General features: G+C 51.9%; 9 protein-coding genes across 9 annotated transcripts in view; 5 read left to right on the forward strand and 4 right to left on the reverse strand.

The window, feature by feature from the left end:
• Positions 1-1983, reverse strand: part of ASPZODRAFT_167262 (hypothetical protein) — a gene marked incomplete at both ends in the record, with an annotated part of 3360 nt that extends 1377 nt beyond the window's left edge. Inside the window, 4 exons of the mRNA XM_022726817.1 lie at positions 109-1158; positions 1461-1544; positions 1602-1810; positions 1949-1983. Coding sequence (XP_022580781.1) covers positions 109-1158; positions 1461-1544; positions 1602-1810; positions 1949-1983 — 1378 coding nt within the window. The remainder of the gene's footprint in view (positions 1-108; positions 1159-1460; positions 1545-1601; positions 1811-1948) is intronic.
• A 560-nt stretch (positions 1984-2543) lies between these two features.
• Positions 2544-4288, forward strand: ASPZODRAFT_67069 (hypothetical protein; the record flags this gene model as incomplete). The annotated part of the gene is made up of 2 exons (XM_022729424.1): positions 2544-2690; positions 2774-4288. 2 exons carry the CDS (start codon positions 2544-2546, stop codon positions 4286-4288), a joined length of 1662 nt encoding a protein of 553 aa, XP_022580782.1.
• Positions 4289-5569: 1281 nt separating this feature from the next.
• ASPZODRAFT_16874 (hypothetical protein) lies at positions 5570-7167 on the forward strand (the record flags this gene model as incomplete). Its single annotated transcript, XM_022726874.1, has 3 exons — positions 5570-5914; positions 6071-6599; positions 6857-7167. 3 exons carry the CDS (start codon positions 5570-5572, stop codon positions 7165-7167), a joined length of 1185 nt encoding a protein of 394 aa, XP_022580783.1.
• A 212-nt stretch (positions 7168-7379) lies between these two features.
• ASPZODRAFT_2092057 (hypothetical protein) lies at positions 7380-8928 on the forward strand. Its single transcript, XM_022727698.1, has 3 exons — positions 7380-7770; positions 7829-8063; positions 8130-8928. Exons 1-3 carry the CDS (start codon positions 7610-7612, stop codon positions 8901-8903), a joined length of 1170 nt encoding a protein of 389 aa, XP_022580784.1. The 5' UTR covers positions 7380-7609; the 3' UTR covers positions 8904-8928.
• A 214-nt stretch (positions 8929-9142) lies between these two features.
• On the reverse strand, positions 9143-10152 carry ASPZODRAFT_41516 (hypothetical protein; the record flags this gene model as incomplete). The annotated part of the gene is made up of 3 exons (XM_022728324.1): positions 9143-9467; positions 9527-9798; positions 9904-10152. Coding segments are annotated over 3 exons (846 nt in total), but the record flags the coding sequence as incomplete, so codon positions are not given.
• Positions 10153-11352: 1200 nt separating this feature from the next.
• ASPZODRAFT_152461 (hypothetical protein) lies at positions 11353-12132 on the reverse strand (the record flags this gene model as incomplete). The annotated part of the gene is made up of 2 exons (XM_022725856.1): positions 11353-11834; positions 11913-12132. The coding sequence occupies 2 exons, from the start codon at positions 12130-12132 to the stop codon at positions 11353-11355; spliced, it is 702 nt and encodes a 233-aa protein (XP_022580786.1).
• Positions 12133-14224: 2092 nt separating this feature from the next.
• Positions 14225-15937, reverse strand: ASPZODRAFT_43282 (hypothetical protein; the record flags this gene model as incomplete). The annotated part of the gene is made up of 2 exons (XM_022728336.1): positions 14225-14338; positions 14405-15937. Coding segments are annotated over 2 exons (1647 nt in total), but the record flags the coding sequence as incomplete, so codon positions are not given.
• Positions 15938-16656: 719 nt separating this feature from the next.
• Positions 16657-17569, forward strand: ASPZODRAFT_142897 (hypothetical protein; the record flags this gene model as incomplete). The annotated part of the gene is made up of 7 exons (XM_022724896.1): positions 16657-16668; positions 16719-16817; positions 16877-16973; positions 17032-17118; positions 17172-17235; positions 17294-17471; positions 17522-17569. 7 exons carry the CDS (start codon positions 16657-16659, stop codon positions 17567-17569), a joined length of 585 nt encoding a protein of 194 aa, XP_022580788.1.
• An 873-nt stretch (positions 17570-18442) lies between these two features.
• ASPZODRAFT_142898 (hypothetical protein) lies at positions 18443-19921 on the forward strand (the record flags this gene model as incomplete). Its single annotated transcript, XM_022724897.1, has 4 exons — positions 18443-18568; positions 18656-18741; positions 18806-19253; positions 19337-19921. 4 exons carry the CDS (start codon positions 18443-18445, stop codon positions 19919-19921), a joined length of 1245 nt encoding a protein of 414 aa, XP_022580789.1.
• Positions 19922-20089: the final 168 nt, after the last annotated feature.

Genomic DNA, 20089 nt, shown 5'->3' on the forward strand with positions numbered 1-20089 from the left:
GCAAATTCCTTTTCCAGCACTGCCAATGAATCCATGGCTGACATCTTCTTTGCTGCTGTGGGAGTCATCAGCCTTTCTGTCCAGCACTTTTGGTGTCCCGATACTTACATTCTTCTTCCAACTTCGCAAGGGCTTCCGCATCGTCGACCTCTTCACCGCGCTCGGCTGCGTCATCTTCGTCGAGCAGCTGGTCATCGACGCCGCCCTCAGTGGCAGCCTCGCCCGACGCACCCAGTTCCGAGTCCTCATCTAGATCGCGAACTCTCCTTGCTTTTCGTTTCCCCTTCTTGGCCTTTTTGCTTTTGGGGGCCACCACCGGCAGTTCATCTTCCATTGTATCCTCCACTGGTGTTTCGCCCTCATTCACTTTGGATAGGGTTTCGGCCGGGTCCGGGGAGAGAGGTATTTCATCCAAATCGGCGAGAGGCTCACTCAGGTCACTCTTCACCGAGGCACGACGCTTCTTCAGGGGTTCTTCTTCATCCGGATCGGTTTCGGTATCTTCTCCCGGCTCCAGTCGCTTGCGCTTCTTGCGAAGAAGCTCGGAAAGATTTGAATCATCGTGCGGGTCTTCAGTAGACTCCACCACGTCATCGTTCTTCGATGACCGGCGAAGTTTGCTCGGCGAGTCATCTACAGCCTGTTCGTCGTCCTCATCGACATCGTCATAGGTGGTAGACTGTGCCAGTTTGCTTGGGCTAGCGCCGTAGCCACCGGCGCTCACAATGATGTCTTTTCTCGGCCGAAGCTTATTTGGGGAGTCTTCGATTCGTTCAGTCTCGGCTTCCGAGTCATTTTCGGGTGGTTCTGAGGTTGGCTTGTCTAGCTGCACAGGCTCGTAATCCGACGGCTCATCATCCGAGACGTCGTCGATTTCGCTAAGACTGCTAGATCGTCCATCATCCAATAAGGAATCGTCCAGCAGAATATCGTGATGACTGCCATTGGCAATCGTAGCACCCGCACCTGTGGACGACCCCATGGGAGCGGACTCTCTGCCTTCTGCGACCTCCATATACGATTTTTCAACAATATGCGAGGGAGACTTGTAGCGGAGGAGAGGCGAGGAAGGGAAACCCAGTCGAGTGTTATCCCCGCAGACCGAGGGTGGCGGCCGAAAAACGAGACGAAGAGGTGAAAATCGGGCTGAATTGATTACTAGCAAAAGGTCAAGTCAATTGCGGTTCCAAAGCAAACAAAAAACAACGGTGAAAAGCGATCCTGGAAAAATGGTTGCGTGGGAGGTTGCCAGCAGTCTCAGAAGGCGGTGCGGAGATTGATCACCACTGCCGGGAACACCCTCACCACCACAGCGACAAGCCGATCGCGTTGGGCGGAAAGGAAGACCGGCAACGCGATGGATGCTCACTCGATGGTCCAGTGTTGGCAGATGCAACGCTCATCCCAAAGAAAGCAGTCACAGGGTGATTTTCTGCGGTTGTTGACCACAAGGAACGTACCGGTCCAGCAATGCGCCAAACAGCTAGCTGCCCGCGACGAGGTCTGCTTCCACACAGGAACCGGGTCCCCAACAGGTATGAGAACTGCAACAATAGGCTGGCGAGCCTCTCAGCAGCTTGTACTTCCCGATCGGCACTGACGATATTCTTCCGGGTGTCGCGCAGGCGAGAGCGTATGAGGGGGGTTTGCTGGTGGGCTTAGGAAGCGGGCATGACCACAGGGCACAGGCGCAGCAGAATAGACGTCGGCATGGAAGGGGAGCTGTAGCAAGCGGGGGCAAAGTCCGAGGTGAATCAATCCAGCAAGAAGCTTGAAGGCACGAGCCGGGGGGGAAACGGTCTGGGAGAGTCTGCGAGGGTGCGCAGGAGAGCGAGAGGAGAAAGCGTCGCAGGCGGTGGGACTGGGGGCGGCAGACGCATCCAGGGTCGGCTTCACTCAGTGCACTTTTGGCTGCTGCTGCCATCTTTTTCTGCCCGGCACAACTCACCGCCTGGCTAGGCCAGATTCGGTTGACGTCGTCATTTGCAGTCTCAACAAGAGTGACGGAGTAGGGAGTCTACGAGAGGACAACAGAGGCTACGGAACAGATAAAATGGTGTAGGTATGTAGGTACCTAGGGTTGAAACAGTGAGTCTAGGAGGTCTATGGAAAAAAAAGGTTTCGAGAGGCGATAAGTTGGTTAGAGACTGTGTTTATGGAAAGACAAGCTGTTAGGTATGCATCGGGGCTTCCTCATTTCAGACTTTGGAAAAGGCCTTGAGAAGCAAATCAGTGGCATTACCCAATCCGAAATACCAGGAACAGCATGTTGTACATCTAAGATGTACCAAGCAGTACGCAGTACCTGAGCCACTGGCTTTGTGCTAGGCAAGCCAGCGCAGACAAAGATAATTCGGATTGCCTATCTTCACGTGACTGATAACAGGTTGCCAAGACTCGAGATTGTCTCTGAACTGCCAGAGAAGAAAAAAAGTTCGGCCTGGTCTGGAGGAGTTGCTCGACGCCCACTTCACCACGCAGCGATTGGATTCTTGGTTGCTTGGGTTTTATCTTGAAGAGTAAGGCCTACAGGATTATCTACAATGGGCAAGAAGACAAAGTCCCAGTCCGACAAGGCCGTGAAGGCCAAGGACTCCAAGAAGTCGGAGACGACGACATCGAATGCACTTCCCTTTTTGAGTGGGAAAAGTGGTGTTGATCCGACTTTAGCTTCACTGTTTGAGACAAGCGTGCGTATTCAATGGCTACTTAATCCCTGTGAGGAAAGTTACTTGTTTTCAGACCGTGCTGATGGAATCTATTTACTTGATAGGCTGGCCCAGTCAAAGCACCGACAGTACCGGCTAACCCGAAACCAGTCTCGAAGGACCAGGAATCAGATGATGCCGACGACGTCGAGGAAGTATCTGACTTGGTAGTCGCATCGGGGGACGAAGATGAAGACATGGAAGATGTGAGCGACGAGCAGGCTGCAACTATACTAGAGACATCAAATTCTGAGGCCCCCAGTCGCAAGCGAAAGAGAGGAACTGCAAATGATAACCTTGAAGATGCATACATGCATCGTGTTGCAAAGGAGGAAGAGAAGGAGGCAGAGAAACGTCGGGCCGAGAAACAGTCCAAGAGACAGAAGACCGACGAGGAAGACAGCGAGGACAAAGCTGAGGAATCTGCCGACGACTCCAACGAAGAAGATGGCGATTCTGATGTCTCTGACGACGTTCCCGACGTGCCCAAGCACGAGAGCGTAGCGGGGACGGATGCGCAAAGCAGAGAGGTCGAGAAATCCAAGCGCACCGTGTTCTTAGGCAATGTCTCAACGCAGGCCATCAAGTCCAAGTCTGCCAAGAAAACCCTCCTCCGGCACCTTGCCTCTTTCCTCGCTACGCTGCCTGAATCCACCGGTCCTCACAAGGTCGAGTCCATCCGGTTCCGTTCGACGGCCTTTGCAAGCGGAGGCGGAGTCCCCAAGCGGGCTTCCTTTGCCCGCAAAGAGCTTCTGGACGAGACCACACCCAGCACAAACGCATACGCAGTCTACACCAGTATTCAGGCCGCCCGTAAGGCGCCTGCTGCCCTCAACGGGACCGTGGTTCTTGATCGCCATCTGCGCGTTGACAGCATTGCCCACCCGTCTGAGATCGACCACAAACGCTGTGTATTCGTTGGCAACCTGGATTTTGTGGACCTGGAATCCGCTGACCCCCAGGATGACAAGAAAAGGAAGAAACAAGCTGCCCCTGCAGACATCGAAGAAGGTCTCTGGCGGACCTTCAACGCGAACACTTCTACTGGAGGCTCCAAGGAGGACGCGGCCTCTTCTTCTTCTGGAAAAGGCCATGTCGAGTCCGTCCGTGTGGTGCGCGACCGCGGAACCCGCGTCGGCAAAGGCTTCGCCTACGTCCAGTTCTACGACGAGAACTGCGTCGAGAGCGCCCTCCTACTGGACGGCAAGAAGTTCCCGCCCATGCTCCCTCGTAAACTGCGGGTGACTCGCGCAAAGAAGATGCGCCGGGACAACAACAACAATAACACCGGCAGCGGTCCCGGTCCGAGACAAAAGGTTCTGGGAGTCGGAACCGCCCACAAGACGCTACAGGGTCGCGCCACAAAACTGTTTGGCCGTGCCGGTGCCGCCCAGATGAAGCGTGGGGACGCGCCAGGCTCGACTTCCTTCGTGTTTGAAGGTCACCGGGCCTCGGAGGGGAGCTCGCGGATCAAGGCTAAGACGAAGAGCCGTGGGTCCAGGGGCAAGCCGAAGAATCGCAGCAGTCAACGTGCGGCGGCGTACAAGGCAGCGGGGGGGAAGAAGACGAAGAGCACATAGGAGGCGTTCATATTGTATATTTTTTTTTCCCCAGGCTATAGTCAAAAAGAATCCATTTCACGTCATTCAAATCTCTTGCAATTCAGTCCTCTCAAGCTAGACGTGTTACTGTGTTAGGGCTTAGATGATCAGGTGACTAGACTGATTCAATTTGAAAAAAACAATCTTGCAAAATGATACCATTTACAGGCAACATAACTAGTAGTAACTCTTGTATGACAGTCAAAGAGGCACCTACCTTGGTATCACTGGAAGCCGGCCTGTCAGACAAGTTTGCCAGGGCCAGCGGCAGGTCTTCTGAGTTAATGGCATACTCTTCATTCTCATCAGTTTTGGAAGACTCTTCTCCGATAATATAATCTCTCGATTCCGAGCAGCAATCCACAGTATATTCTATATGAGCTATAGCTTTAGATATCAGCTTCCAAGGCACGGTACCAGTTCAAAGATGCAAGTCACAGGGAGATTCATGGTTCTTGTAATGACCCTTTCGCCACCATTGTCGAATTCAAAATTCCTGGGAATAATCATGAGACCATTTAGTTCCCTGATGCTTTTGATTGAACCGAGTCAACCGAGATAAAGAACAGGCAAACGAAGCGTTCAATCCATTCCGATGTTGTCAATTTGACAGTTCTAGTCTCCTGAAGGCTGTCGGAGTCGGACAACGTGTGGCACGTGCAAGGCTGACGTCATACGACGACGGAACAATCAAGTCGTCCAACGCGAGCTCACGTTCGAGAGAAAAAAGAAGGCCTCCTTTTTGCGTCACCTGTTCTGCCTCCCATTGCATGCAAGGATTTGCCTCTCTGTCCTACTTATGCTCATACCTGCCAAATGCCAGAGAAACATGACCGGTTGTTGTGGCGGACAGGAATGTTGAGTTGAGAATACATTAAGAAACTCAAAGCCCAGGCCAGCCTCGCCTCCCCCCCTCCTCAGATAAGGAGACTGCATCTCGCCTCGCGTTCAATCACCTGCTTGCCAGTTGCTACACAGATGAGCCACCACCGTCGAGTGCTGATTACTATCGGGTCGTGCATCTGATTGAGCAAATTACGGTTGTTTGACGTCCGCCTCTTGCTTGGAAGTGCATTCGTCTGCTGCCTGGAAAGTACACTGTGATAGGTTCAGCAAGAGATAGCTTTTTGTCTATCTGACGGTCTTTAACCCCCTCCCCCCTACAGCTCCAGCTCCAGCTCCAGTTCGATTCCAGCTTTGTGCTATTCTTTCAAGCTGGATTTTTCGACCGTCATCTCTTTACTACTGTGCGTTGTCATGATGATGCAAGCGTTGCAGTACTATGCGCCGCGATTCCGGCACCCGGGTTTCCGTCGCCATACGGCACCACCACATCGGCTGACGCGCAGAGAAGAGCGACAGAAACCGCAGCCAGTCCCCGGAGATGAAATATACTACCCGAGTGTCGTCGATGTGCTGAAGGTGCGGCATATGCTGCGGTGGAAGATCGGCCCGGGAGGGTTCCCCGTCGAGATTGTCGATATGATCATCGATGCAGCCGAGTACTGGCCATCGGTCGAAAAGCGGATGAAGAAACCCGTCATCATTCCCCAGGATCTTGATCGCGAGCTGGTGAGGTCGGTACCGCTGTGTTATGATGAAAGTGTAAGCATTTCTCCACGAGAGAGAGAGAGAGAGAGGGAGAGAGCCCCCCCGCATTATTCACTACTTGACTAGTGATGTAGTACCATACATGGTTTATGCATGACTCTCTTTTCTTTTTCTTTTTTTTTTTTTGACTAATCCGGTTTTTATTTTTAGACACTGGGATCTCCATCGAATACCCCACGAACCCTCCCCCACCGGACGATTCATCCCTGCCGCAAGATCGAGTTCCGCATCTCCTCGCACGACCAAGGGTTTGGTGATGGATCGACGGGTCACGACCGGTTCGAACACTCGTGGACATGGTTCGACGCGGAGACCGTGCATGCCGCACACTCGCCGGAGAGGTACCAGCAGGAACCGCCGCAGCCGCAGCCGCAGCACCATGAACAGCAACGACGACATTTTGGGCCCGACGATCCGCTACTCCTGCCGCGGGCAAACAAGCTACAGTCGAACGCTCGGTCGGCGGGGACGCTGCAGCACTTCACCGTGACATGGCACTATCTCGATAACGTCGCGGCCGATTCAGACGAGGCCGAGACGGTCGAGAAGCTACAGGGGCGAGGCCGGGCCACGCTCGACGGCAGGACCGTCCGCGAGCTCGAGATCGGCGACTCGATCGCCGTGTTTGGCCGCGCAAGGTTCCGGGCTTGGTCGAACCATGTCGAGCGCATGTCTGTCCGTGTGTTTTGGGCCGTCTAATGTATATGTAGATAATATGTAGTAATGAATTTCATTGATCTATGTAGTAGTTCTACGGAGTATACGGAGTAGGTAGTAAACTATACCCCACTATCTCCACTTTCTACCCCATAAACAGAGCACATTCAGTAAGAACTCTTCTACGGAGTACTAGGACTTATTACTCTACTTGATACTTTATTGTACTAGCTAAATGTACTTTGTACTTGTACTACTACATACAATACTACCTAACAGCTTGTATCATCCAATCTATTCTTCGTACGATCACGCAATCGCCAAGCCTCGCCGACCCGCAGCTCCGACGAAAGAATATAAAAGCCCCTGTCCACAAGGAAGCCCTCGCCTCGATTCCCATCCGCAAATTTGCCTCTACCGTGCCTAGAAGCCATGCCCGACTGGACAAACCTACTCGCCAGGGCCATTTGATGGCCTCTCCTTCTCTCCCAGAAATCAAACTGCGAGGCTCTTTGCCCATCGGACGAGTCCAGAGCGGTAACTATGTGGGGCCGATCTCGGGGCTGCCGTTACGTCCTATCGCCGATTGAAACCACTACTGATGAATGCCCATTGGCCGGTTGGTGTCCGGGGATTGAACAATATGCAATCGGCGATTGATACCGGACAGACCTGCGCAGTTTTGGTGTACCTGAGTACGTGAGTACTGCTTTAACCAAGAGTTGATTTGCAAGATCTGGTGTCAGATTCGCAAGATGGTGGCCAGATAGCGACTCTCTCATGCAGTTTGCCAATCAATCTCCGGGTTGGGTCCCCTCCCCCCCTCCCTCCCTCTCGGCGATATTCTCGGGGTGGTCTTTGATATAACTCCACGTCTTGTTCTTGTTCCCTTCTCCTTTCTTGAGCTCTTTTCTTTTTACACGCATTCTTCTACGACTAGATAGAATACAGTGATATTCCAAATACAACATATTCTGGTTCTGCCACTCCCGTTCTTTTTTTTTTTCGTTCGTCCCTCTTATCTAGTCTGCTATGGCATTGCCTCAGCGGTGTGCAGCGGTGGTGGTGGGCGCCGGCCCAGCAGGTCTGGCTGTTGTTGGCAACCTGCTGGAGAGACAGGTCGGGCGGATTGCCTGGGTTGATCCGTGTTTCGAGGCCGGGCGTGTGAACAAGAAATACCGAGAAGTTCCTAGGTAAGAAGCCGATGCTCAGTTTTTTTTTTTAAGTTGTGAGAAGGGTCTAATGGTGTAGTAATACGAAAGTGTCGTTCTTTCAAGCCTACGCAACAGCGGTCCAGCCCTTTCGGACGGTGATCAGCTCGACGCCCATCCCGAACGCGTTCCTGACCATCTCGAAACTCGACCAGAACAAGACGTGTACGCTGGACCATGCAGCGGACATGGTTCGCGCTCTTACAGATGGGATTGTGGGGATGGACGAGGTGGACCAATGCGTAGGGACAGTCACGGCCGCAACATTAGAAAATGTAAGCAATCTTTATATACTTGGTATTATATTATATGTGGGATGTTTCTAATGGTTTTCTGAACAGTCTCGATGGACGGTCTCTATCCGACAAACAAGCGGCGATATTGAAATCGAAACAACACGGCTGATCATGTGCACGGGGTCGTCGCCGACCAACCTGCCCATCCCACTCAGCACGATGAACCGGCTGGACCTGGACGTTGTGCTGAAACCGAGCGAGCTGGCCACCCGTCTCGACCGACACACGCCGCAGACTGTTGCCGTAGTGGGGGCCTCGCACTCTGCGATCCTCGCCCTGCTGAACCTGGTGCAGCTGGCGCGCAGCTCGCACGGCGATCTCCGCATCAAATGGTTTACGCGCCACCCGCTCCGTTACGCAGAGTTCATGGACGGCTGGATCCTACGCGACAACACCGGGCTGAAAGGGTTGGCGGCCGAGTTTGCGCGCCAGCAGCTTGAAGACGACCGGCTCCCCAAATCAGAGGCCGGGCGGTTCATCACCAAGATCGACTGTGGCGATGGGCAGGAAGCGGCTCAGTTCGATGCCCATTTTCCTTCCTGCGATCATATCGTCCACGCCGTAGGCTACACGCGGGATCCTTTACCGCAACTCACCCTGCGAGAAGCCGGTAAGGCTGAGCCGGAGACCCTCCTTCAGCCGGACTTTGACCATGAGACGGGCGGGTTTTACGATCAGCACGGCCGTGTGATTCCGGGCCTGTACGGGGCTGGCATTGCCTTCCCGGCGAAGGTGGTCGATCCGCTCGGGAACGTCGAATACGCCGTTGGATTCTGGAAGTTCATGGTGTTTCTCAAGCGGGTTATTCCGGGGTGGTAAATCATTCTTCATTAACGTTTCTTATTCCATTTAATTACTAGAATGGCTGTCTAGCTCATATTTAAGACCAATAATAACGATCCCAAAACCACGATATACGCCCAGTTCTGTAAACTCAGAGAAACCCCCCCACTCTTGGAAGTAGTAGAAGCACCAGCACCGGCACCAGCAGCACCGGCAGTGCCCGTCGTGGTGCTCGTGCCCGTCTCCGCCGCCGGCGCAGCAGTGATGGCCTGGTTCTTGTTATTATACGCCGACGCGGTCACGGTATAGCTGACGGTGCTCTGATGCCAGGACATGACACTCCCGCTCGGAGGCGCCGTCACCGCTCCCCCGACGTTAGACAGCGAGTGGGTGCCGTTGGCAGGGAAATCGCCCGGTTGGTAGAAGGTGGTGGAATTCTCGGACGGCGCCTTGAAGCCCAGATCGGCCATGCAGTTGAATTCGTCCATCGAGGTGCCGCAGGAGGACCAGTCGGTGGCGTAGCCGTATCCCGTGGCGATGCTGAGCCATTCGTTTGCGCCGGCGAGAGCGGGGATCGTATCGGGGCAGATTTCATAGATCCTACCAATTAGCTTGATATATATATATATATATATAGTCGGGAGAGAAGGAAGAAGTACGCTGATAATCCTCCACTGACGGCGCAGCAGTTACAGGCCAGATCCTCCTCTGATGCCTTCTCGGGGTCCGTCAAGTCCAGCGAAGTGGCATTGCTGAGGCAGTCGGTTTCCTCGGCGACGAATCCCAAGGCAGTCTCGTAGATGAGTCCTAGGTTGCAGGAGCAGCGGTTGGGGGCGTCGTTCGGGGCCGGCCAGAAGGGGATGGGGACCGTAGCCAAGTCGCAATAATCAAAGTATTCTGTGATAAATTTCTGATATTCGCATGTATACACCTGTAGAGTTAAGCATTACTGTATTAATATATATATATATATAAAAAGAGAGACAGAGTTAAGAATTCATGATTTGCATTGCTGTATTGAAAAATAGTTACCTACCTGATTCCAACACGTTGACGCCATGCAGTTGATGTATTCCTGGTACATCACACATCCACAGGCGAGAACACAGATATCATAGTCATCGCAGGCATCAATACATGTCGCTGCCTGGGTAGCCACATCGCCGTTGCAGGTGGTATACGCCGTCGGGTCTGCGCACACGTCGGCTGTGATGTTGGTCTGCGCGTGGGCCTGCCAGGCCAGTGCCGAGATGGTCAGAAATGTAGCGAACAACATTGAGGTGAGTGTAGTCGTACGACTTTGTACTTGACAAAATAGTCAGTACAAGTAGTGCTTAGGCTGACACTCAACTTATAGAGCCCAGACCCTAGGGCCTTGGACCCTGAGACTTGAGACCCTGGGACCTTAGACCCTGGGAACTGAGACCCTGAGACTCAGCCTCAACCCCATAGCCTACTCCATACCTACTCCATAGCGTACTTCATAGCCTACTGAGTAGTACGGATAGGAAGAAGTGTAGGTACCTAACCAGTTAGTCAATAGGTTGCTAACCACCTAGGTACTCTCCGCAGAGCCTATCAATATCTTACCAAAGCCACCCGCCCAATAATACCCAGCGAGGGTAGAACGCTCCGTGCTCCTGCTCGTATCGCAGCATCGCCAAGGTCGCCGGTCGAACGCTTGCAGTTATAAGTCCGCTTAAATTGTCTTTTCTGGGAATCGCGGTGCGCCACACCGGGATTACGCGCTTGGACTGAAGTGCGAGAGCAAAGGTTGGGAATATTCTCTCGCTGCAGAAAAGAAAAGGTGAAGGATTCTCTGGTGTAGAATATCTGGGCAGGTACTAAGTAAAAGTGACTATACCTTATTCCCGGCTTGGAGGTAAAAATACCGTATTTATATTGTGCAATGGAGGTGTTGTGGTAGGTACCTAGGAGGTACTAGGTACTATATAGTTAAGCTGGTACTGCTGATGGGTTAGTGCACTAATTCCAGCCTATGATTTGGGTGCCGTACTGCTAAGGACTGATTGGGTATATAGTACTCTGTATTTGAGGATTGAGTAGGTATCTAGGATGTAGTTAGTTGGTTGGTTACTCTGTACTAGGTAGTACTATCTCGCGATAGACAAAAGATCATAATGTCTCAAGGAAATGCACACCATAACTACGAGCTATGTACCTGATTTTGTATGTACTATGAGTACGTTGCCGTCTGCAAGGTTCCAAGGAATAAAATAATACTCGTACTCCGTGTAAACTAGTTAATACGATTGATTACATAGACATGAGACATACACTGACAGTGTGATTGAATAGTTCGATACCATCCAGAAAAAAAAAAAAAAAGAATAACCCATCGAATGGCTGTACGGCCGCCAAAAGGCAAAATAGTGAACAAGAAGAGAAAAATAATTAAGAGAGAAAGCACATCTCCCAAACCCAGAAGGAACAACGAAGATGACGTGAGTCATCATCTCGGCAATCAAAAGAGAGCGGCCACGGCAAGAGCGAGGGCCAGCAGACCACCAGAGACCCGGGTGGCCATGCCTCCGTTGACGTCGGGGACGGTGGTGGACGAGGCGCTGGCAGAGCCGGAGGTAGCAGCAGTGCTAGCGGCCGCAGCGGTGGTGGAAGCAGCGGTAGCGGTAGCGACCGACGAAGTCTTAGCAGAGACAGGTCCAGTGGACGAGACCGTGGCGGTCGAGTTGGCCGAGGCGGTCGTGGTGATCAGGGTGTTAGTAGAAGAGGAAGAGGAAGTAGAGGCCGAAGAGGTAGACTTGGTCGAAGAAGCGGTCGAGGTCGCGGTGGTCGACACGGTGCCGGTGACTCCGGCAATGGTGAACCGGGGCATGTAGTCGGTCAGAGAGGTGTCGGCATCGTCAATGATCTCAATCGAGTAGTCGGACTCGACCGGGATATCGGCAGAGGGAGTCCAGACGTAGGATCCCGAGTTGGAGATTCCAGCTGGTCCATGATTAGCATACATTGGCATACCATACCGAGAATCGGAAAGCTATAAACGACATCGAGGTTACTACTCACAAGCAAGAGTGATGCCCTCCTCGACCTCGAGGACATCGCCCCACTCCAGAATCAGCGAGATGGTACCGCTGGTGGTCGGCTCCCAGGTGATGGTAGTCGGGGTGCCAGCGGTGAAGCTGTAGCCACCAGAAGGGACATTGAAGGGATTCGACGCATCGGAAGTCGCAGCGACAACCGTGGCGAGGGTGCTCACAGCGACGGAGATGATGTTGGCACGCATTTTGTGAGTAGAGTGAGGTTTGGAATAGTTTGAGAAATAAGAGGCGGCTGAGCAGACCAGATAACCGGGAGTGTAATTAAACGGGGTATAGAGGCAAATTAGCCAAAAAGAGTGACGGTGAATATGCTAAAGCGAAAGAATGGACTGTCTCGTGGACAAAAGAGGAATGAATACGAAGGAAAGTCGTGATGGGAGAGAGGGAGAAGAGAAAAGGACAAGGGAAGAAGAGGGCAGGCGCGAGAGGCGAAGACACAGGTAGGCCATAATTACTCCGTACCACCTTACCACTTTACCACTTTACCACCTGAGTACCTACCTACTATGTAAGGTACTCCGTCCTTCGTACCTGCCTCAGCACAGGCAAATCCGGCCGAGAGAGGACAAGCGCAACGCCCCGAGGCCGGCACTATTTGCGTTTTGGGCTTCGTTGGGTGGTTCAGGGCCAGCGCTGCTCGGGCTGATTGGCAGCGCCGGGAAATCAAATCAAGACCCTGTGGCCCTGTGGCCCTGATTAGTGGCTGACTGCAGGCCTAATCTCCGGGGGCCAACCAGCACTCGGCAGAATTGACAGATATATGCCTGTTGCCTAGGTACTACTAACCTTACTAGGTAGGTACCTGGGTACCTAAGGTGCTGTAGTACAATTGCTGTCCATGGTTGAGTCTGTGTTTAACTGGGTACCTTCCTATTTTAAGAGGAATTCCCTATACCGAACCCGAGGTTTTCTATTCTACCTAGGTACCTACTAGGTACCTTGTATCTATCTAGTAGTTCTACCCGTAGCTACGGAGTACGGCTCTCACTGGTTATTATAGGCTAATCTTACCCTGATGCTGCATGGTAATATATATATGTCTTACCTATATATTACTTGCATATTACACGAAATTTAGCTTCCACTGTCTCTGCTCTATATTTTGATTTTCTCCATAATTAGCGACTCAAATATGCGACACACTTTCTCAGTGTCAGCGCCTACCAAGCTTTGCTAAGCGGGGCTTCCTTTAACTAGCCATTAATTGTAGGAGTGTACTACTACTACTACTACTACTACTACTACTACTACTACACTACTACTACTACACTACTCCTACTACTAAATCCTTCATCTAATTTCCCATGGCTCTTAGTGTTGCTAGTACAGTGGTTATTTACCTTATGAGATAATTAACAGTCCAAGTACTATTATTCCTGTTCTCTCTAGTATATCTATAATGTAATCTATACTATCTAGCGCTCTAGGAACTATGGAGTATGTAGTACACAGTGACTACTCTATGTCATCTCATCTCATCAGACCCATAAATGAGATCAACGCATTGGCGGAAACTAGAACTACTTTGTATAGCGTTGCTACTAGTGGCATCAACTAGTAGTACCTAATCATAGTAACAAATAGAACGACTATACGGAGTAAGAATTCATGAGTAGTTACCACATAGACTACGGAGTACGGAGTACGGAATATGTAGGATGTGGTTAGAGGCTGAGAAATGAGCATAGAAAATCGAATCATAATCCAGGCAACTGGCTGGACGCTGTCGACAGAAAAAGTCCACCAGGAATCGAACTCAACCGAGACTACATATCCCATTCGTACTAGGGACTTTCAAGCGAGTCAGCTCTCCAAAGTTAGACACAAGCAAGTTATCGAGCATATATACTTCTATCCCCTCCGTCCTCAGGACCCTATCTGATTATAGCAGAATTGCCAATCAAGATCATCTCACCACCGCAGCAGGACACAAACAGATCTTCGGAACAGATGGCCGGCTTTTTCCTATCCAGTTCTCATGTGGTCAAAAGATCTACCGTTGAATAGCTGGTTCTGTTCATCAAGGCCGTCTTTTCATTCGGATGCCCCGTTTCTACACGATCAATATCCAGCGTGCTACCTTAAAACTGAAAATGAATGAAGATATCCGTATATAAAATTTGAAAACTGAGCTTGGCTAATGAAGCCATATATAGACAATATCTATCTCCTAGTCTAAGCGTATGCGTCACTAGACATCGCTCTAAAGAATCTAGATCAATTCGGTTTCTCAACGGGCGCTGTCTGGCTATTATCCGGCTCAACGGTCGACTGCACAGGCGGATGGGTAGAAGAAGAAGTTTCCGGCTCGTCCAGAACGCCATTCTCGCCAAGCCACATGATCGCCTGCATCACCTTTCGGTCTTCGTCTTGTTTCTGGCGGTCAAGGAGCTTGTAGAATGTCAGCAGGATTCAGTAAATGAAACCCGGTTCAAGTGAGTTAGTTAGCTAGCTTACCGCTTGCAATAACCCCTTCCTCCCTTTCTTCTCTGTGGCCTTGGCCTTGGCGTTGCTTCGGTCCGGCATCTCGTGCGAGAATCTGCAGTTGTCGCCACGCGTGCAACGGCCGTTGCGTGCAAAATGGCGGCAGGGTCTCTTCTTGATCTCACCACGCTGCGGAGGTGGGACCCGCTCAGGCTGCTGCCGGCGCGAAGACGCTTCCTCCGGCGCAGCGTCTTCCTCGCTGTCCTCTGACTCGGAGGACGAAGATAAATCCGAGCCACTGGAGGATGTCCAGTCACCGTTATCCGAAGTATCGGAGGAGGCAAGAGACGGTATGATTTCCTCGGTGACTGCTAGGCTGGGAAGTGGAATGGACGGACCGGCAACAGGCTCTTCTCGAAGTTGGTCTTCTACAACCGGAGTGCCGACAATATTCTCTGCCGCAGGCACAGTCGGCGTGTCGTCAGTAGTCTGACCATGTTCGCCGGTCTCATCTTGAGCTGCACCGTCCGGCCCTTCGGTGGATTCTTTCTGCAAGGCTTCGACCTTCTGCCGAGCCCGCTCGGCGTCTGCCTCCGCCTTGGCCAGTCGTTGCTCCTCTCGCATGAGTTTCCGCCGTAACTTTTCCGCGCGCCGTTTGGCCTTTTCAGCAACGTCTGCCGGATTCGTAGTGTCTGTTTTCTGTTGCGCCTGACGGCTTTGCTTCTCCCGCTCCTGCTGAGCACGAGCCTCTTGTTTGCGTTGATCCTTTTGTCGCAAGGCTTCTTCACGTGCTTTCTTCGCTTCTGCTAGGGCATTCTTCCTCTCTTCGATCTTGGCCTGGGTCGGGAATCGCTTCTTCCGCTCCTCAATCCACGCCGCAATGTCCGAGGGCGACTGCAATGTAGAAGTGCGTCCTTTGTACGTGAACTGGAGAGTAGTGACGGTAGGATTGCCAGCGGCTGCAAATTTAGATTCCTCATCCACGTCATCCTCCTCTTCACTGGACTCGTGTTCTTCAGCCTTGGGTGTCAGTCCAAGCTGGTTGTGCCGCCTCTTCTTCTTCTTTGGTTTCCGCGCGGCATCTACCGACGCAGGTGGCTTGGACGGTAGCGGATTTCCGAAGCTCGGTACTGGAGGTGGAGCGGGAACTCGGGGAGTTGTTGATTGAGGTTTCCCGAAGGCTGAGACATGATCGCGCTTATTCCCTTGTCTGCCAAACTTTTCTCCATGTCCATACGAGCCCGACCCTCGAACTCCATGTCCTTGACCGTGGTGAGCACCAGAGAAAGCTTGTGATTCAAACCCCCAGCGCATCGGAGGCCCCATCATTGGCGGCTGAGCTGACTGCGTCGCGTGTTGCGGTGACGGTGTGATGGACTGGTATAGAGACGACGGCTGTGCCGGGTATGAGGGAGTCGAGTGGACTACATTGCCCGGTGTGCCGTATCCCGTACCATAGCTTGGTTGGGGTTGATAGTGCGGCGTGTGACCCGTCGGCGATTGGGCAAATGGCTGAGCGGATGGTACAAAACCTGGCTGGTTCGAAGGGTACTGTACATTGGACACGTTGGAACCCTGAGCCGTCAGAGGCTGAGCAGTACTGTAGCTATTGTTATAGTTCACTGCCGGGTATGGTGTATTCGCAGTTCCATAGTGCCCACCGCGGCCTCCTCCTCTGTTCCCATAGCCCCGACCCCGACCACGATGGGGCCCGTACGCACCGCGTCCGCCCCGTTGGCTATGATAGTTCTGGCCATACGGTGCGGCGGAGGGATAGGAGTTCTGTGTCTGCTGTGTCTGCGACTGCTGGGGAGGCGGCGGCGGTGGTGGTGGCGGAAACGAAAAGCCCTGCGAACTCATTGTGTTGTTGGACGGATGCGCAGCTCCCTGATGACTGGCAGGGGAACTGCCATGCTCTCACTGCATTCTGTAACCGGACGAGGCTCTGTTTCGTGCCATATCCACAGTTGCTCCTCTCGATCTGGCGTGGCAGCAGCTGTTGTTCCGTTCCGAAAAAGAAAAAGACCCAGAAACGCCAGGTCACGTGCACGTCCAACGAGACTTCCCTTTGCGACTGGCCAAAGCCGCAACGACGACGACGGCAACAACAACGTGGGAAGGCTTCATGGGCCTTGAATGCTCGGAGACTGAGCGTTACTGACCTGCCTGTCGGTCTTGGTTCTCCCGGTCAAGGATGGAAACCATCTGAAAGGGTTTTTATACGAGCCGAGTTGCGATCTCCTCCCCGAAAATTTTACCGGCATTTGTTGAAAGCTGGCGACACCATGTTTATTCTTGTAGGTGCTTTAGTTGACATATATCAAAGCGATCCTGACTGGTTCCGTAGACCACTGTTTCAGATCTGATCCAGATCTCCCCCGAAGACTTCTCAAAGTTCAGTGCGGTGGCCCTGGAGGACAATATCAATGCGAAGTACGCGAATAAAGTACGTATCTGGCGATGTCACTCGCGCTGTATGGTCACTGATCTTTCTTGCTATTCAAGGTCATCCAAAAAGTTGGGCTTTGTATTGGATTCTATGACTTGCTCGAGTCGTCCGACGGTCTCATTGGCCATGGTACAGGTCTAGTCAACGTCAATGGTAGTCAAAGATTCCAACGTTCCTTCTTCTCAGTGAATTCTTCTAATACTATTCCTAGTCAAGTTCCGTCTTATTGTTTTCCGGCCGTTCAAAGGTGAAATTGTGCTTGGAAAAATCACGAGTGCTACGGAAAATGGCATCAAAAGTAAGATCGGGTTGCCTCTGCTGCCAGAGCTACTGCTAAAGGATATCCCTCAGTCGGAGTAGAATTCTTCAACGATATCCTGGTTCCCCCGGACCTGCTCCTGGATGGAGCGAGATTGTGAGTTTACGATTCTACTCTCTAGATGCCCTTGGTAACACTTGCTAACCCACAACAGTGACAGAGCAGACCAGGTATGGATCTGGCAGAATGAAGAGGGGTCCATTTTCTACTTCGATGTTGGCGAGATCGTCCGTTTTCGGGTGGAAATGGAAGAATGGCACGATCAGATCCCCAACGCCCCCCCGCTGGCCGATGGCACGCCGGCGGAGAGAAAGGCTCCATATTCGATCATTGTATGTTGTGATGAAACTCCTACTGCAGTCTGTTTCTGACCGTTTCATAGGGTTCCATGCAAATGGCAGGTCTCGGTCCGACCTCCTGGTGGTCATGACCTGGCTATATCAGGCACTTTCACACGGATCCCCCCCATATTACAGTCCAAATATTCTGATGGACACAATCTCAACAGCCAGCTTGTGAACGGCTGCTACCAAAACGTCATGACCTAGTTGATCTCTGCTCAGGCACTATACAGGCCCTACGTTTGTGAATTTGCTCCGTGAGTTAACTCGGTATGAGTAAGAGAAAACGACCAGGCATGGATCGAGATACACAGGGACTCACCACTTCCTTCTCACTACATCTCTACATGTATATGTCCATTGTATTTAATAATGCCATCTCTGGAGCGGCTACCGCCGGAAATACTCGCAGTTTCTATTAGTTATCGTATCCACAGCGAGTACATTCCTCGATAGTAGGTACGTACCACTGGTAATTTGATAAGCTAATAATAATTTATTAATGGGCCATGAGGAATAAACTTCTAAAATAATAATAAGCATCAAGTAGCGTACGCTAAATGCTAGACATCAACAGCGGACGGCCATTATTATAGACAGGGTACCTGGAAATTCCACGGTGTTCCGGCGGAATAGGAGCCCAGCATCTCCAATTGTCCCATATGTAACTAGAATTGCGTTTGAGCCAAGCCGACAAATGACTGGAACTTCGAATGCTTACTGTGTGACTCTGCTTACAATTCAGATTTCGCCTCGAATCGGCTTTGAACCGCGTGTAGCCTGCGGTTGATAATAAGTTTTCTCCACACTTTGGAACTGCGCAGAGGCAGCATTACTTCTACAGTTTCTATTCTTTTCAACTTTCCCCAAAAACCTTTCAAAGAAGAGAGGTCTCTTACTATTTAATCTATACTTGGTTTTCGTCCCCTCTTACTACCGGACGTTCAACTATCGACGTCAAGATGACTGGCCAAGATCTACCCCTCCAAAACGGCACCGTGCCCCTGGTTGAAAAGCGCGGGTTTGGCACGCTGGCCGTCCACGCTGGATCGCCTCATGATCCGGTCACTGGCGCTGTTATCGAGCCGGTAAGTGATCGCACTGGAAAGAGAGGGAGGGGGACCTCCTCTTATCAAGGGAGCCACTATCGCTGACTCCTCTTCCTGCGCGCGTAGATCTCCCTCTCCACTACCTTCGCCCAGACTAGTGTCGGAAGCCCTGTCGGCCTCTATGAATACACGCGGAGTTCGAATCCCAACCGGTTAGTTGGAGTTAGAGTCTTCCGAGTATTGTGTGTGGGATGGAAACGTCTGACTGGTGTATAGGGATAATTTCGAGCAGGCCATCGCCGCCCTTGAGCACGCCAAATATGCCCTTGCCTTCTCTTCTGGCTCTGCCACCACCGCCGTGGTTCTTCAGTCGCTAGCAGCGGGCTCGCATGTCGTCTCCGTTTCAGATGTCTATGGTGGTACTCACCGGTATTTCACCAAGGTCGCAGCGGCGCACGGGGTACATGTGACATTCTCGCCGTGCATTGAGCTGAACGTGGAAGAATTGATCCGCCCCAACGAGACCAAGCTGGTGTGGATCGAGACCCCGTCTAACCCGACGCTGGGTCTGGTGGATATTAGCAAAATCGTCGGGGTTGCTCATCGTCATGGCATCTTGGTGGTTGTCGACAACACCTTCATGAGCCCGTATGTCCAGAACCCTCTGGACCACGGAGCGGATATCGTTGTTCACTCGGTGACTAAATACATTAACGGACACTCGGTGGGTTTTCTTCCCTCACCTTTCTTCTGGTTTTATCTTTGTTTCGGTCAAGTTATCCAAGCGAATATTGACAAAAAAAAAAGGATGTATTGATGGGCGTGGCAGCGTTCAACTCCGATGCTCTCAAGGAACGCCTCACCTTCCTTCAGAATGCCATTGGAGCGGTCCCATCGCCGTTTGACTGCTGGCTTGCTCACCGTGGTCTCAAGACCCTGCACCTGCGCGCTCGCGAGGCGACCAAGAACGCAACCGCCGTTGCACATACGCTCGAGGCCTCGGAGCATGTCATCTCAGTAAACTACCCCGGCATCGACTCCCACCCGCAGCGTGCCATCGCCGTCAAGCAGCACCGTGACGGGATGGGCGGAGGCATGCTCAGTTTTCGCATCAAGGGAGGCCAGGAGGCCGCCCACTTGTTCTGCAAATACACCAAGATCTTCACTTTGGCTGAGAGCTTAGGTGGGGTCGAGAGTCTATGCGAGGTCCCTTCCAGCATGACCCATGCAGGTATCCCGAAGGACCAGCGTGAGGCTGCCGGTGTGTTTGACGATCTGGTGCGCATGAGCTGCGGTGTCGAGGACGCTGAGGACCTCAAGGCGGACGTGCTCCAAGCGCTGAAACTGGCTGTTCTTCCTGCAGTTTCCAATGGAACTAATGGAAGTGCATAGACTATTATTCAGTTTGTGGGTTCGCTTTTCAATGTTCTTATGATATAGACTTGATCTTGTGTTTGCATCCTGGCTTTTATGACCAGCGTCAGTTTCTTGCAAGACATACATATGAAGAATACATAAATACACATCATATTTGTTAATACAGAATAATATCTTCAATTC

The sequence above is a fragment of the Penicilliopsis zonata genome (genome assembly GCF_001890105.1).
Source record: "Penicilliopsis zonata CBS 506.65 unplaced genomic scaffold ASPZOscaffold_8, whole genome shotgun sequence".
NCBI lineage: Eukaryota > Fungi > Ascomycota > Eurotiomycetes > Eurotiales > Aspergillaceae > Penicilliopsis > Penicilliopsis zonata.

Coding starts and splice junctions, on each gene's coding strand:
- ASPZODRAFT_2092057 (XM_022727698.1), top strand. CDS start 7,610: ATGGCATTGCCTCAGCGGTGTGCAGCGGTGGTGGTGGGCGCCGGCCCA. Junction 7,771..7,828: donor AAATACCGAGAAGTTCCTAG/GTAAGAAGCCGA, acceptor CTAATGGTGTAG/TAATACGAAAGTGTCGTTCT. Junction 8,064..8,129: donor CGGCCGCAACATTAGAAAAT/GTAAGCAATCTT, acceptor TTTTCTGAACAG/TCTCGATGGACGGTCTCTAT.